Source organism: Saccoglossus kowalevskii, chromosome 16 (assembly GCF_978046115.1).
Source record: "Saccoglossus kowalevskii chromosome 16, keSacKowa6.1, whole genome shotgun sequence".
Classification (NCBI taxonomy): Eukaryota; Metazoa; Hemichordata; class Enteropneusta; family Harrimaniidae; genus Saccoglossus; species Saccoglossus kowalevskii.
In genome coordinates, this window is record NC_140656.1 from 20870718 (window position 1) to 20886713 (window position 15996).

General features: G+C 36.6%; 1 protein-coding gene across 2 annotated transcripts; it reads left to right on the forward strand.

The window, feature by feature from the left end:
- The first annotated feature begins 52 nt into the window (after window positions 1-52).
- LOC100371416 (uncharacterized) lies at window positions 53-15652 on the forward strand. 2 transcript variants are annotated; one of them, XM_002735934.4, is made up of 10 exons: window positions 53-188; window positions 6781-7564; window positions 7975-8036; window positions 8952-9056; window positions 10044-11092; window positions 11407-11603; window positions 11885-11973; window positions 12183-12308; window positions 13158-13344; window positions 14140-15652. In XM_002735934.4, exons 1-10 carry the CDS (start codon window positions 69-71, stop codon window positions 14289-14291), a joined length of 2871 nt encoding a protein of 956 aa, XP_002735980.3. In that variant the 5' UTR covers window positions 53-68; the 3' UTR covers window positions 14292-15652. The 2 variants fall into 2 exon arrangements, with proteins under 2 accessions (XP_002735980.3, XP_085347332.1); XM_085491206.1 differs by lacking the exon at window positions 8952-9056 and having other exon boundaries at window positions 54-188.
- The last annotated feature ends 344 nt before the right edge of the window (window positions 15653-15996 follow it).

The window sequence follows — 15996 nt, forward strand, 5'->3', positions numbered from 1 at the left end:
TTTATTTACCTATAACCACCTCAATACAAATGGCATCTTCCAGTCTCGCGATATCAGAAAAAAACTCGATGCATCCGGGTATTTCCAACATGGACGCATTAACTGGGTACGACACGGAACCGAGCGACGAAGAAAATGACAACATTTTCCGTACAAATAAGTGGAAACCTGCTATGCCAGAACCTAAGGTATATTTTTGGAGCGTGTTGTCGTTATTTGTATTTTGATTTTTTTTAATTTGTCGTATTAAGTTGTGATTGAACGATTGTCTGGTCATTGCACTAAAAATAACCATTATTTGTAATGCTTGGCAGCAAATTAAAATCGGCTGAACGAGCTGTACAAACAGTGTTGCAATAAAGCTGTAAAAATGGCGACGTTCGTAGTCCTTTTTATGACCTATATGGTAGCAGTAACTTAGGTTAATAACAATCAGTAATTGCAACCCTTGCTAATTATTAAGCGCGAATTATCGAAAGGTCGAGGGGGGCTGTGGCCAGGACAGAAGGGACTGTGTTCAAACAAACTATGATGTAAAGGCAAACAAATAGTGATGTCATGTTCAGTTACTTTCTGCTAAATTTTGAATTAGGCCAAACAAATAATGAAAACGTAGGTAGGTTAGACTTTCAATTTTTTTTCTTCATCAGCATCCACCTGCTTTGCTTTAGCTCGTGTAAGGTAGGTTCTCTGGTCAGCAAGTTGACAAAAGACACTAGTCTCCAAATCAATTTAGAAACGTAGCACAGGGCGACCGATGTGTTATTTGGATAACTAAACTAATGCAATGAAGCGTCACACACCACAAGGATTGATCAAGAACAAGACTATGATATGATATATGTCAAAGGTCAATAGCATTTATTCAACCTTGCATGCAAATAGGGAAAATGGATTCCTGTACAGGGTGATACTATGGGGCAACTTCAACATACATTTCAGTTTCAATAATGCACAATGATTATTAACAACAGTCAACAGTAAACAAGAGTCCACTAAGTATCAGAATATGCCAATTATTGACAACAAGAGTTCACTGTTATATGCAATGTCCACGATGTTCTAACAACAGGGCGGTGCTTCGGCGTTGCTAAGGTAATAATGTCGCAACGCGTTGTTCAGCAATGTTGACGTTCACGCGCGGTCACACACATAACGGTCACGCACTCGTAACAAATTCAGGCACAGCCTCCGGCCTCTAGATCAACTTCAGCGAATAATACACACATGGGTTGACGAATATGGACTACAGTCAAACCTCGTTAGTGCGAATATCAAGGCCCCAGGTGAATATATTCGTTATAACCGATGTTCGTAATAACCGATCACCACTAGAGGGCGCTTTACAGAGACAAACTAATTACCATAAGTCAGGGTAAACAAAACTATGGCGCCATTTTTAAACACTAGACCAAACATTAAAAACACACAAATAGTATTGAAATAAACGTTGTCATGTTTATTAAAATAATATTAAAATGGAAAATACAAATGTACTGTTCATTATTCAAAGTACATGTATAAAGAAATGAATAAAGAAATTCTTAGTACGTCCATGCTGGATCGACTGAATTTGTCACGTATGCATACACAAACACACATGTACTCATTGTATTCGTTTCATGATTTCTCAGTCATAAAAAATAAAATTCACATTGCATTCATTACATTTGTAATACGGTAAACAAATCTGTAATGTAAATTGTTCGCTATTAACACGAATGGTTATTTTAAAAAGTCGGTAATTTTGGTTTGACGACGACCAGAACAAATCGATGTGAACAGCATCCTCGATAGTTGAAAGTTGTGAAAAAATCATAGTTTCAACATTTTCACGGGACTGAAGATAAGTGCGTAATTTTACTATGCAATCCATAGCTTCCGACGATGAAGGCAGTTCGATGTCAACAGGAATGTCTGGGCTGACATTTTCGATGTCGTCTTCATCGGTCTCAGCGTTTTGTTCCAAAATGGACGCTATGATTGCATCGTCTGATGGCGATTCACAAACACTAGATTCGTCGTCTGCGCAGACAAAATCCGAAAATGAAATTTCTGGCAATTCGATATGATGGGCTAAATTGTCCCATAAACATTCAACATCACTGGTGTTATCGGCCGTAATGTCTCCACGATCGGCAATGCTGACTTCCTGTTCCACGTCGGGATTTGGCGAATGTACAAACGACGCCTTTCTGAAGCAGTTGGCAATGGTGGTATCGGTAACTTTTTGCCAGGACGAATGAAGCATGTCGATCGCATCTTTGACATTGATCGTGGGTAGGGTTTCACCTGAATCAAGATTCACCAACATTCTTTGAACTACTCGTTGGCGGTAAAAACACTTGAAATTTCTAATCACGCCCTGGTCCATCGGTTGCAGCTTCGAAGTTGTATTAGGCGGGAGAAAGACGAGTTTGATGGCTTTGAGGTTTTTGACAGCATCACAGTCAATCTTTCTTTACTTGTCTTTCCCCCAGAGCATACGTCATTCTTGAATGATAATGTCTTATCGGGCATCAGGCGGAAAAATAACCCAGTTTCGTCGGCATTAAAAATATCTCTGGGAGCGTAGCCATCGATGAGTCCGGGTAATGTTAACGTTACCCAGTCATCAACCATGTCATCGCTGACAGAAGCAGCTTCGCCGCACACGGATTTGAACGTGATACCGTGTCGGGATTTGAATCTCTCCAGCCAGCCATTACTGGCTTTGAATTCGGAATGATTCATTCTCTGTCCTAAATCTTCGGCCTTTGCCTGGAGGATAGGACCGCTGATTGGGACATTCATAGAACGGGCACTGGTAAACCATTTCAGCAATGCCTGCTCAACGTCGTCGACTGCTGAAAACCGCATTCGCTTCCGGCACGGCTCAATTTTGTTGTGTTCGAACATCTTCAAAACATCAGTTTTTTTCTTTAAAATCGTTGACAGTGTACTGGGTTTAACATCAAATTTTCGACAGACATCGCCGTGACGAGTGCCCGACTCAATCGCTTTGATCATTTGGACTTTACAGTCCAACGACAAGGCACGCCGTTTGACACGAGTTGACATTTTGAAGTCAGGACGGAAACTGGCATCTCACTCGTAGTCGCCGTAATTTATCTAAAATATACAGCGTCCATGCTTCACACTTTTTTATTGTGAATCTTAAAATTAAAAACTCGAGCAGCAAAGGCGTCGAAAGTGACTAGACACTGGAAGTCACGTACACAAAAGATTTTCACGCCCAGTGAATGGCTACATTGTTTTTATTTTACGTGCACAGCTCAAGCCCACTGCCAACAGCGGAAGCGTAACACCATGTATTTGGCGGTTCGTTTTAGGATTTCGCAGCTGTTTGAGTGAATGAAATGTTCGCTATAGGTGTTACAGACCATTGTTTTTCAGAGAAAATCCTTTCGTACTAAGCGGGTTTTCGTAATAAACGAGTTCGTTCTAAGCGTTGTCAATTACCATAGGGATAATGGATTTTCAAACGGGACTTCGGTGTTCGTTCGTTGTAACCGGTATTTCGTTGTAACCGAGTTCGTACTAACGAGTTTTGACTGTAGTTGTATTTACTCACGTGTGGTAGAGCACAGTGTTGATGAAGGGTATATTAACTTAAATAAAGTCTCGACCATGCGTTCGTTGAAATCTTCATAAGTAGATTAACGGAGCATAGATTGTTCATTCACTTTCTTTACGATAAGAGGTTCCCAGAGTAATGTCACTCATTGACGATATACACAATATATTAGTATATACATGAGGAATACACAGTACTGTCACTTGTTGACAACGTACACAGCGCGAGGCATTCACGGTAACGTCACTCGTTGACGATAGTCGCACTAAAACTAAGAGGTACTCACGGTAATGTTACTCATCGATAATCTTCGTGATTAAGAGGTACTCGCGGCAATGTCATTCATAGATGATTTCTGGGCGAATGCGAACTTCACATGTAAACAATGCCAGTCCAGCAATACTGCCACTTCTGGGTTCGCAGACAAGTAGTCTCATGGAAAATCGTTCGATCCAATTCGGAGTGATGCCGTCTCACAGTTCAAGTACCCACAACTTCAATTCAGCAACTTCCCAGTGATGAAAGTGCTCTTTTTAGTCAGTGACTTTCAGTTTCTCCAACCGTGTTCTCTCGTCAGTGAATTCTCCTGTCCTGCATGGTTTCCCTTTTTTACCTCCTCTGTCAATCCGCGAGCGTGCGACTCGTTATCTCAAATTGACTAATAACGTGAATGATTCACGTGATAATAAGCAGAATAAACAGATTAATCAGAACAAATAATAGATCACTCATGAATGTGACAAATAAACACTGGGCATGGCGCAATACAATCAGAACTATTTTCTAAGCCGCATCACATGCGCTCCTTGATTGCTAAGTGTAGAACTATTTCATAACGCAACAACTTGTACATGTATGTACCATAATAACTCTATTAGACTGATCAGTCATAAAACAACGTATCCATTATGTTTCGCTAGCATAGAAATCACACATGGTTACACTTGCATATTATGTAACAAAACCACAGTCACTTTTTTTTAAATCATCCGCTATACACATATAAATAAACAAGTTGTGAAATATGGCACCTAGTAAATTGTCACCTTGTCGGCTTCAAATTTCGATTTCTTACCTTAAAATGCGAAACAAAAAGTTTAGAGGGGATCAAGGGGGATTCTGGGTAAATCAAGGAAATACTCGCTATTACGGCACGCCTGATTGACTGAAAATGAGTATGCGCACTTGATTTACCCTGAACTCTATGCGAATCCCCCTTGATTCTAGCTGCTGGCCATTTTCGTTCATGAAATCGTCTGATATCACCAGAAAACGCGGGATGTTCAATGTTTTACATTTAGGTTGTCCTAATTGGTAAAAATTCTGATACCAGTGTTCTCCACGAGGGGTTTAAGAGGGGCGCAGCACCCCTCTTCAATTTGCAGCGCCCCTCTATTTATCTTCAGCGCCCTCCTTTGTTTTCTGTGAACAGCTGTTTCACGAGTCCCGGAAGATGTCATGACGACTTTATTGAGAGACCTCTTATTAATTGACAGGCGATAAAACAAAGAACTAAGAGACAGATAGTGGCATAGGTGACAACTAGGACAATGGATTGGATGTCTCGGGGGGGGGGGGGGAACTGGCTGAATAAATAAACAAAAAACAATGGCTAGATGCGTGAAGTGATTGTCACAAGCATTGCGTTAACCACGCAATGGGAGAGTCAAAACAAGTTCCCTCATCATTCCTGAATTAGAACAGAAAACCAACAACAATTTATTGTTCCAATTGCTTGTTATTTGCCTTTTATTGGCGAAAAGTAAAAAGAATCATCAAAAAATCACCAAAACAAAACGTACGGTAAACACTGAAACAACATGGATGACATGGTATCTGATTTGACCTTTGTCCTCAGTACCCATAATGCAATCAACATAATAATCAATTTATTTACAGTCATCAGATTCGATTTTTCTTTTTTTCTTTTAAACGGTAATTTTGTTATGTGAAAATATTTTTCTTCTTATTACTTGGGTTTTTCAACTATTACAATGTGTCAGTGCATTATAAAACTTATGAAAATGAAAATACTTGAAAGAAATTTAAAAGAAATGAATGAAAGGCTAGAATTTCACAACTTGTTCCATTACAGAGAATAAAATGGATATTCTTCATCTGTCAAAGTTGATATTTTTTTTACATCAAGTGGTTCAATTTATTAATCAAAATAATTCAAAAACATTAATTATAGTACTTGTACACAGTCTTTAAGGTTGATGTAAATATAAAAGTGCTAAGAATTTTCTTTGAAATGTTTGATTAGATATGCTAATTATATGCAAATTAGATATGCTAATTATATGCAAATTAGCGTTTCTCTTCAAATTTTATTTGTTGGAGAACACTGCAGTAGATTCAGTTACATTCAAGACTCATTGAAATCCTGTGTGTTTTGCACCATTTCTTCCTCCTCAGTCCAAAAAAGTTTAGGATAGGCAATACATTTTAAGTGTGGTAATTTCAATCTTCCTGCATAATCACCAAACAGTTTAGACAATATCAAAATATAAAAGTTTCCGTTCTGCAACATGTTTACAATTTTCCCTAGGATAGTTATAGAACAAATATAATTAATAATAATGATATAATTATTTTAATATATAAATATTTTTGTATAATACATGTACAGTTTGTATGTGTAAAATTAGACCTGATAGGTTTCATGTTTAAGAAATGTCCAAATAGTTTAAATTGTACAAATTATACCGAAATATTTTATGATGATATTGCAGTGTCCAGTTACCTATTCAGAAGAGAAAAAAAATCAGTTTACAAAGCCTCACAAAATATCCATATCATATTTGCCATGATATTACAACTAATCCTTTGAACATTTTCAAGGTCAACTTTGTCACCTTTTGTTCAAAACAATCCACATTACTTGTGTGATGTTGGCTCTTTTAATTAGGACTTATCGCTGGGGAGTGGAAAATTGTATATGCATTTGGTTCAAATATAACAAAGAAATAATAGAATAAATAATGCAGGACAAATTAATTTTATCATTTCATTTACTTTTATTTCAATACTGGGATCACCCTCAATAATATATCTAAACTATTTTTCTTGAATTATTCCTAATAATACTAACCTAATAATGCCCATTGCTTCGTGAAAATATTAACTAAAAGGTTCTTCATTTTTGTTTAGTGTAAGACGAGACTGTATGGGTTCAACCATGTTTCTTTTTCTCTTCTTAGGTAAATGAAATTGAAAGTGAAGGTGGAATTGAAGACATGGATTTAGATAGCAATGAAGAAGATTCCACGTCTGAAGCAGCTTTTCACAAATGGTTAGCCAGCTTTGATGGAAGTACTCCTAATCCGACAGTACCTGTACAATTTGTAAATGACAAACATGTGCCTGAAATTGCAGAGAACAAAATTGAGTTTGTTCCTAAATTACCACTTGTCAAACAGTCGGAAAAACCCCCTGTATTAGATATGTTCAGTTCATCTTCTTCTGCAGAGGTCAGGTCAACTCTGCCAACATTGGACAGGACGTCACCACCACTACTTACAGTAGAACAGCCTGCACCTCCATTACAGAAAGAAAAACAGACATTGTCACAAATGGACATATCAACACCTGTGTTACAAAGCTCAAAACCATCAAGAAGGTTTTCAGAGAATCCCACTTCGTCAGATTCAGCTGTGAAACGATCCACATCACGTTCACCTGAGTGTCAAACAGTTGCAGGTTTATCAGACACGATGGTGAAACAGTCCCCATCTAATCCATTCAAGTTTCGGGCAGTTACATCAGATTATGGGTCACTGCGATCCCCTTCCTGCTCACCAGAGCATACTCCTGAGAATGGAACACTTACTAAATCATTGTCCTCCTTTTCAAATAAAAGGGATGAATCTTTAGTAAATAGAAAAAGGTCCAGATCAAGTTCATTGGAGAGGGAGAGAAGAACAAGTTCATCATCTCCAGATGTCAAACTGTCACATTCAAGAGAAAAAAACACGCCATCTAAAGGTCAGAACAATTGTTGATATATTTTATCACCATTTATAGTCTTAAAGTTATTTTCCTATTTCGGGAATTATGACAATTACATTCCCTAATCTACATGAATTTAATTATTAAATAGATTGCGTCCCTAATTCTTATTATATCTAATTTGTAGCAAGATTTTTATATAAGGAAGTCTAACATTGTTAGGGCGTTGAATAAGAAATGCTGTTTGGCATAGACACAAGGTTTTTTTTGTAGATTATAATAATCTTTGCTTATAGCTACACATAGAAAATGGGCACTGGTTCATGTAGAGGTATATCAGTTGGTGATTATTCATGCTACTGATGAAAAGTAAACAAAAAAATGTTGATGGCTTTGTTGTCTATTATTGCAAATTTTCAATTAAACTTTTTTTCATGACTCCATAGATCAAGAAAGAAGATTTTCTGAAGAAAAAAGAGGTAATAGAAGTAGGAGCAGAAGCAAAGAGGTAGGATATTTTGCTGTTTTTGCCTAAATTACTCTATTATTCCAAACAACAAGTATTCATGATCAGTTACACCACTCATAAAGCCCCTTGAAGTAAATCAACATAAATATTACCGTAAAAACTTTTAGGTTTTTCACCTCTGAAAATTTGACCACATAATTATTTGACAGATTTGTTTAATTTAATAAAATTCTGTCTAAAATTGTATTAGTATAATCTATTTTAGTTTTTCTTTGATCCATGCTTCAATATTATTTCACGCTTTAAATAAACAGGACAAATTCGTGTAAAACTGATTTGTTATATTTAGCCATGAGTTTATCCGCCTTGCCATCTATTGGGTCAAGAACATCATTAATCAAACAGAATTGTGTGGCACTTTTTAAAAGGTAAAATGAGTGTTGAAAGAGTTTTCAACAGCATTTGTAGACAGATGAAATGTACACATTTACCTGCTCATGCAATTCAAATCCAAGCGTTTCTATTGTGCTAGCTCATGTTTTTAATGGCAATGAAACATTTACAGAAATGTTTCTTTCCTAACAATAAATGTTACCCAATGTTTTTGTATTCACTTAGTCTTACCCTGAAACAGTTTTTCAGAACTAATTACATGTATTATTTAAATGTGGTCAAAATTTTTGGATTTTTTTTATGGTAATATTTGATAAACAATTAAACTTTTGCTTTAACAATTATCAAAAAGTTGCTGAGGTGATATTTCTGCCCACCACTGACATGTTCTGTTTTGATATTCTGGAAATGTAACTGAGCTAAATATTAACTTCTTTTGATGTCCAAAAATAAGTCAGCACTCAACTTGGTATTTGGCATCTGACGAATCAAAAATTGATGACCAACTTACTTAAGTTCCCTTGATAACACATTTTGTCATACCCACTGTAATACACCCAGCCTCATCCAAGACATGAACGGCCAATCGAAGACTTACAAGTTGGCCATGCAAGTCATGCCTTAGACCATCACCTGCAAAACAGAATGTCCAGTTCTCCACAAAAGGTGAGTAGAAAACATCTGGTGGAAACCTGTACCAATTTTCAGTAGGGTAAATAATATATTGTAATTGGTAGACTTGTGCTGATTTAGTTGGATCCAGGTGGTAATTTGTATCTACTGGTAATAGATTCTTGGACCCCCCAAACTGTAGACCTCAACTTAATTCTAATTCATCCTTTACAACAGCATTCATACATTACTCTAACATTTTTAGAAAATGTAAAATTTTGAATTTGTGTGAGGCTAAGTCATTTGGGGAGCCTAAGAAACTTTTACATGTATCAAGTTTTGTATCCCAACCTCAATCACAAACTGACTAACCATACTTGCTTACAGGTAGAAAAGAGCAGCTCTCCATCTTTTGATTGTTAACTTACATCCTCTCCCGGTATTATATGAAATGAATTTTTTGTTTCTTAAATATTGTCTTTTTTGAATTAGCTCAGGATCAAGCATCTTTTTGAACGTCACCAAACAGGAGAACAGTTAATATTCTTATAATTCAGCTATAATCTGAGTTATAGAATTGTTGCCGGTTAATCCTGTATTCTCCTGGGTGGTATTGGTGTATGCCTCTTTTTTGTTCACTGTCTTTCTTTTGTATATTGAGAAAACTGTTTCTGTGCACTTTAGCTGCGTCTTATATTTTTTACATGCTATTGTATCTGTATTTTTGAAAAGAAATGCATATATGTATATCAAGCAAATGGCGTTGGTGTAGAATAGGGGCATGTAGTAATCTCTTGGTAAAACAATTTTTGTGATACAAATTGTACTTGATGAATAAACTTTACTCAAACTTCAATACCCCAAAAGAGATTTTTACGCATCCCTACTCTAAACCAACACTGAGCAAATAATGTTCTTTGCTCTAAAAAGCCGCCCCATCCACTACTCGCACCACAAATCAATGTGAAAGTTGAGAGTTTTCATTACTAACATGTTCTGTTGGCCATTTTTTCTCTAAGAACCCCATTCTCCCCCAAACAGGATGTGGACAATCGTGGCACGAGGAATGCATCGCCAGTAGAAGATCAGCACCCTCAAAGGTTGTCAACGGAGATGGACAGATCCTGTTCACAGGATATTTCATCAAAACAGAAAACAGTAGACAGATCACCATCTCATGAAAAACATCACAGCAAGTCACCACCTTTTAGGAAAAAATGTAGCAGATCCAAATCCAGAAGTCCGTCAAAATACAGAGCAAGGGAGAGATCGGATGAGAGAAGGCGTAGTAGATCATGTTCACGTGAGAGAAGACTATCTCAGTCTAAGGGTAGAAGATATAGGCCACGTTCAAAGTCAAAGGAAAGACCCATATCTCCATACAAAAGTAGAAGTCATTCACGCTCAAGATCCAAAGAAAAAAATAGAATTAATTCTCCATTCAAAGATAGAAGTCGCTCACAATCAAGATCCAAAGATGTTGGGCAAAATAAATATCCATACAAAAGTAGAAGTCGTTCATGTTCAAGATCCAAAGAATTAAAGTGTGAATCTCCAAACAAAGTTAGAAGTCGCTCGCGTTCAAAGTCAAACCCTAGAAAAAGTACATCTCCTATAAAATCCAGAAGAAGTCGATCACATTCAAGATCAAAGCAAGATCGGTCAAGATCAAGATCTAAAGGCGAGAGAAGAAGTTTGTCACCAATAAAATTCAAACGGAGAAGAAGTTTGTCAAGAGATAGGAGGCGCAGTAGGTCTCGTTCCAGAGGAAAAAGGCACAGTAGGAGAAGCAGGTCTCGTTCAAGGGGAAAGAGAAGAAGCAGGTCTCGTTCTAGGACAAAGCGAAGAAGCAGATCTCGTTCTAGGACAAAGCGAAGAAGCAGATCTCGTTCTAGGACAAAGCGAAGAAGCCGATCTCGTTCTAGGACAAATCGAAGAAGCAGATCTCGTTCTAGAGGAAAAAGAAGAAGCCGGTCTCGCTCTAGAGGAAGGAGAAGTAGGTCTCGTTCTAGAGGAAGGAGGAGAATATCAGGATCCCGTGATAGGGCCAGGAGAAGGAGATCTAGGTCAAGAAGTCCAAGACGAAGAAGGTAGGGATCTTCTCTGCTGTCTAAAATTTATCGTTACCTAAAGGGCTGTAAATCTAAATTTCTTGTGTAGAATTTGATTTTTATCTGAATAATGCAGAATGAACCATTCTGAAGTTCATATTGATTTACATGTATATGTTATCTGCTCTTTTTCCAAAACTTAAATAGCTTTAGCATGGCAGTAACTTGTTCAACATTTAAACTAACATGAACCACTCAGAACCACTTGACTGATATAATTCAAATTACGCTTATTGATCCATGACTTCAATAACCAAAATAATGGAAATGCCGAAATGTATGACTTTATTTAGATCACCTTCGCCAAGATATCGTAGAAGACGTCGCTCCAAAGATAGATCTCGACGGAGTAGCAGCTTTGGCTTTGAAGATGATCCTGCAATGGCTGCCCAGGAAGCTTTAGCACGGCGGTTGGAAAAAGCTAAAGAGAAAGAGAGGGAAAGAATCGAGAGGGAAAAACTTAATCCACCATCAGATGATTTGAAATCATGTGAGTCACTTGGATTTTTCTGCCCAGTACTGTAAAAAGTCTAAAATTATATACATAATGGTGTTATATTTCTTTAATAACAATTTTTCAAGTGATGTTAATTAAGTGTTAATTAAGTATCCTATTGTGTTTCTCGCTCTTTTGAACTGAATGATGGTCAATATATGTTTTACTTGGATGGTTATTGTTTCTTGGTAAATAACATCAAAATACATAACACTTTTGCTCTGTAATGCTGACAGTTGTTACAACTTCCTCATACTTGTTTTGTTATCCCACAGTAAATGCAGCTGTTCTGTTAGCAGACTCCATGGGACAAGTCACACCACAGGAAGCTGTTGCAGCAGCAGCTGCTGCTATGCAAGCCAGGGTAAGGTTTTGTTATATACTTACTTACCTTATATGCTATCACATTGCATTAGGTTCCAAAAATGCACATACAAAAAAAGGCTTGGTTTAGGAAATGTATGTACATTGTAGATGGAAGGCAAAATTACTTATCTTGATGTGTATACTATGTGATGTTTCACTAATGATGCTGTCTGCTGTCCATTAACACTGTTAATCTGTATGCTTCAGGTTTATGCAGAGACTGGTATTGCTGTTCCCAAGTATTACAACCCAACTGCAGTGAATCCTTTACAGTTTGCTGAACAACAGAAGAAGAGAAAACTTCTCTGGGGATCTTCTAAAGATAAAAAAGAAGTGAGAAATTCTTTCAATAATTATTTATTCTCAGTATGAAACAACCATTTTGCTAATCCAACTGAATAGGCAAATATATGTACAGTGAAACCTGCCTAAATTGAACACCATTCTCAGTATCTTCCATGTTCTTGTATGTGTAAAATACCCTGTCCCCTTGTTTTACTGTAGTTTGTTCTTCAGCTTTAGAGTCAACTAATAATCAAATTGGTGCTTATGAGATTGCTACTTGTTATGTTTGTGTATTAAAACGTTTATTCATTTCAAAAATCTAATCCAGTCGTTTCCTTAAACTGGTAATACTATACTTACCATCAATTCATGATTGAAATTTGACATGACCAACTTAAATTGCCAGTTCATCCCACATTCAATAGCTCAAGCTAAGAATATATATCTGGCGCTCAGCATCCAATTAGTGTGAAAGTGGCTTTGTCTGATGTAGACTTGCATGTGATTTCCTGTGCCTAACTGACCTCAAACCCTAACCCTGTACACAATTGAGGCCTGGACTTCAATAATATTAGGTCACCAAATTTCAAGACCATTTTCTTACTTTTAAAGGGCATGAAGTTATCCCAGTAGGGCATCTTAGCAGTGGCATTCACTGTCTTCATGAATTGCAAGCCTTGCAACAGCTGCATATACAATTGTTGTTGAACATTACCAGTAGCAGTAATTATAGATACAACCTTACTTTCTACTCAGTATTCAGTATGGGGATGTTGTCTGGTGACGAAGACTATGTTTCCATTTTTGGTGCTAGGTTTAGGATGCTGAAACTTTTACAATATATTCATTGTTTTTGTGCTATACAGTTGAGAATAAATACCTTCAATTCATTTGCAGCAAGAACAGCAAGCTGCCCAAGCTCAAGCTCAAGCACAAGCTCAAGCACAGGCTCAGGCGCAAGCACAGGCGTCGGCCAACAAATGGGAAAATACCATGTTTAGTGACAATGATCAGCAAGAAAAATTCAGACGTTTGATGGGTATGAAAGGGGACAAAACAGAGCAGGCAGCGGCTGCTGATGGAGGTATGTTTAAAGGAGGGCAGTCGTCGTGCCGCGTCATGTTCGATATTGGACTCATAGCGACGTATACAACGCATGTAAAATACATTGTTTGTTTACATGAAATTCGAACACGCGCTGCGCAACGACCACCGCGCTTTAACAATTGTAACCAGAAAAGCCATAATTATTATATTTGCATTTCATTTATCAGATCCAGATGGACAGATCATAATGTTGTGAGGGAGTAAATTTTTGAATTGTGCATAATTTCCATAGACATCCAAACTTAGCTGATTACCATGGCAATAAGATATTTGAAGCTAAATTTTTTTGTTTTAGTGCAGTTTTTTATCTGTTAAAACGCTATTAGTAGATGTAGTATACATCATAAAAAAATGCATATGAAGTCAATGAAAATTCCTCTGGTATTTGTCCTTGTGTGTTGTTGTCAATCATTTTAAAAATATAAAAATGACAATTAGAACATGATACATGTACATTGCTGTCAAGGATTTGTGGTTCTTTGCAAGTCGCCATAGAAACGGGATAGTCAAAGTGATAGGAAAAGTATCTGTAGCTTTAAACAGTTTCCTGCAATCTAGAAAATGCTCACTAGGTTGCCCATTTTGCTTAGAAATGTTTACTTTTTTCTTTTTTCCTTGTGCGTGGAATAACTGGTCGGCAGAACAAAAACCCCTTGTGAAGAAAAGCCGAATTAATGTTGATGTGTAAGCATTTGATGATTCTTGGCGTGTTGCTTGAAATTACTGTTGTGAATAGAATGTAAATACTTATCTTTTCTTTCTTTTTTATAAGGCAAATCTGAAGAACTTGAGAAACAGCAGCATGAAAGAGCTAAACTTTATCAGACACTGGATGAACAGTATGAAATTGCTAGAGTGAAGACACATACACAGAGGAGTTTTGGTTTAGGCTTTGGTGCATCCAGTAGTGGAGATAATATTTAACAACCAATATTTGTCAATTTCACTACTTTTCATTCAGTACTTTTTTTATAGAAAAATTAATCATGACATTTTATTCACCACATCAGGTTTGTTTGAGGTTTAATTATATCCTTTTGTAGTCTTCACGTTATACCCCAGCTAGTACTGTGTTACTATACTAGTATAGTGTTTTGAGATACCTGTGCTTAAGTTGATAGCAAAAGTGAACAGCAATAACTGTTCTATTCCTGTTTTTATAGCCAAGTTTATGATCAGATCAAGAATCATTTCAGGACTGTTAATTAATATTGAAACATTCCGCTGAATGACTCGAATGTGAAATATTAAAGCTATTTTAATTTTTTTTTTGCTTATTTCCTACTGGTATCTGTTTTACATTCCTTCGTTTATTATCTTTTTTTGCTTTACAGTTACTTTAAAAAAATATTTCAATATTCGACTTCTGTCAAAAGATTCATCATGAAATTAATTCACTTCTTTTGCACGTAATTGGAAATATGACATTTAGCATCTCTTCTGTAGAATAGAATCATGCTCATATTTAGTCGTGAAATTTGTATCAAAACTGCCCTGAAGTACATTGTAAATTGTAAGCTATTAGAATTTCAAATTTGTTGCATTTCCTTTATAGCTCTAGTTATTTAGTGTTGTATTTTACAAGGCCATCACCTGGGATGGCTTGGTTGTAGAGTTGGTTTATACAAGTGACGTTATGAGATAGAATTATTATGAACCCGAAGTTTAGTGGATAATACACACAGCCCATAACAGCTTGAGTTTTGGCCAGCTCTATGGATAGGTGATTTCAGGCGACAACATTTTTATGACAAGAAATAGTTAACGCTTACAAATCATGACATCTAAGCACATTGGAAGTTTTGACTGCAGGCGGCTGCTTATATTTTCACCCTTTTATCAATATTTGTTTGAAATAAATATTTGGTCGATATTATTACAAGTTAGTGTTATTGCACCATTTGAGTACAGGTGATAAAATTCTCGTATTGCATTAAAATTGTTACCGCCACATGATTTGAAACATTAATAAAATGATGACATTTAACTTGATATTGTGACATCTGCCATCCTATATCAGCAGATATTTCACATGTAATATCACAATTGCAAATGATATTCGCCATTGTCGTATGATAAGTGTTTTTGTCCGCTATCCTACTATACTTACCATTAAATCCCTTGTAGAGTTTTGTCATTGAAATTGTGTGATGGTAGTTTTGTTATAGTGTGTTTTTTCACATTTCCATGTTTCACAGATAAAATAATTGAGCATATCCAAGAGTTGTAAACATACACTTGTGTACAAATAAATACTTATGATCTCTGAATTTTAAGCGCTTTAAGATGAGTTGCATAGTCTGGTTATTATTAGTTACCTGTGTCAGCACACAGGGAGAGTGTTGAGTGCAGTATGCATGCATTTCTGTGTTTATAGGGTGAAAAATAGCTAGAGACTTCAAACTTGGCAACAATGTTCCCTGTGGCACCCACAGGACATAATAAAAACATTTAAGTAACTATGAAGAAAAAATAGCTGGTGCCTTCAAATTTGGCATACATGATCAATTTGCAATTCTCAAAATATTATTACTTTTTGAGGTTACAGTACGAGTACCGTAATGCATGTTTTGTATGGGCTTTCAAACTTGGCACACATTCATGTGATCCCAATACGTGGTTATCACGA

Excerpts from the sequence above, each read along its gene's own strand:
- LOC100371416 (XM_002735934.4), top strand. The coding sequence starts at position 69 with ATGCATCCGGGTATTTCCAACATGGACGCATTAACTGGGTACGACACG. Across the intron at positions 9,057-10,043 it reads TGTCCAGTTCTCCACAAAAG|GATGTGGACAATCGTGGCAC; the intron begins GTGAGTAGAAAA and ends TCCCCCAAACAG. Across the intron at positions 13,345-14,139 it reads GGCAGCGGCTGCTGATGGAG|GCAAATCTGAAGAACTTGAG; the intron begins GTATGTTTAAAG and ends CTTTTTTATAAG.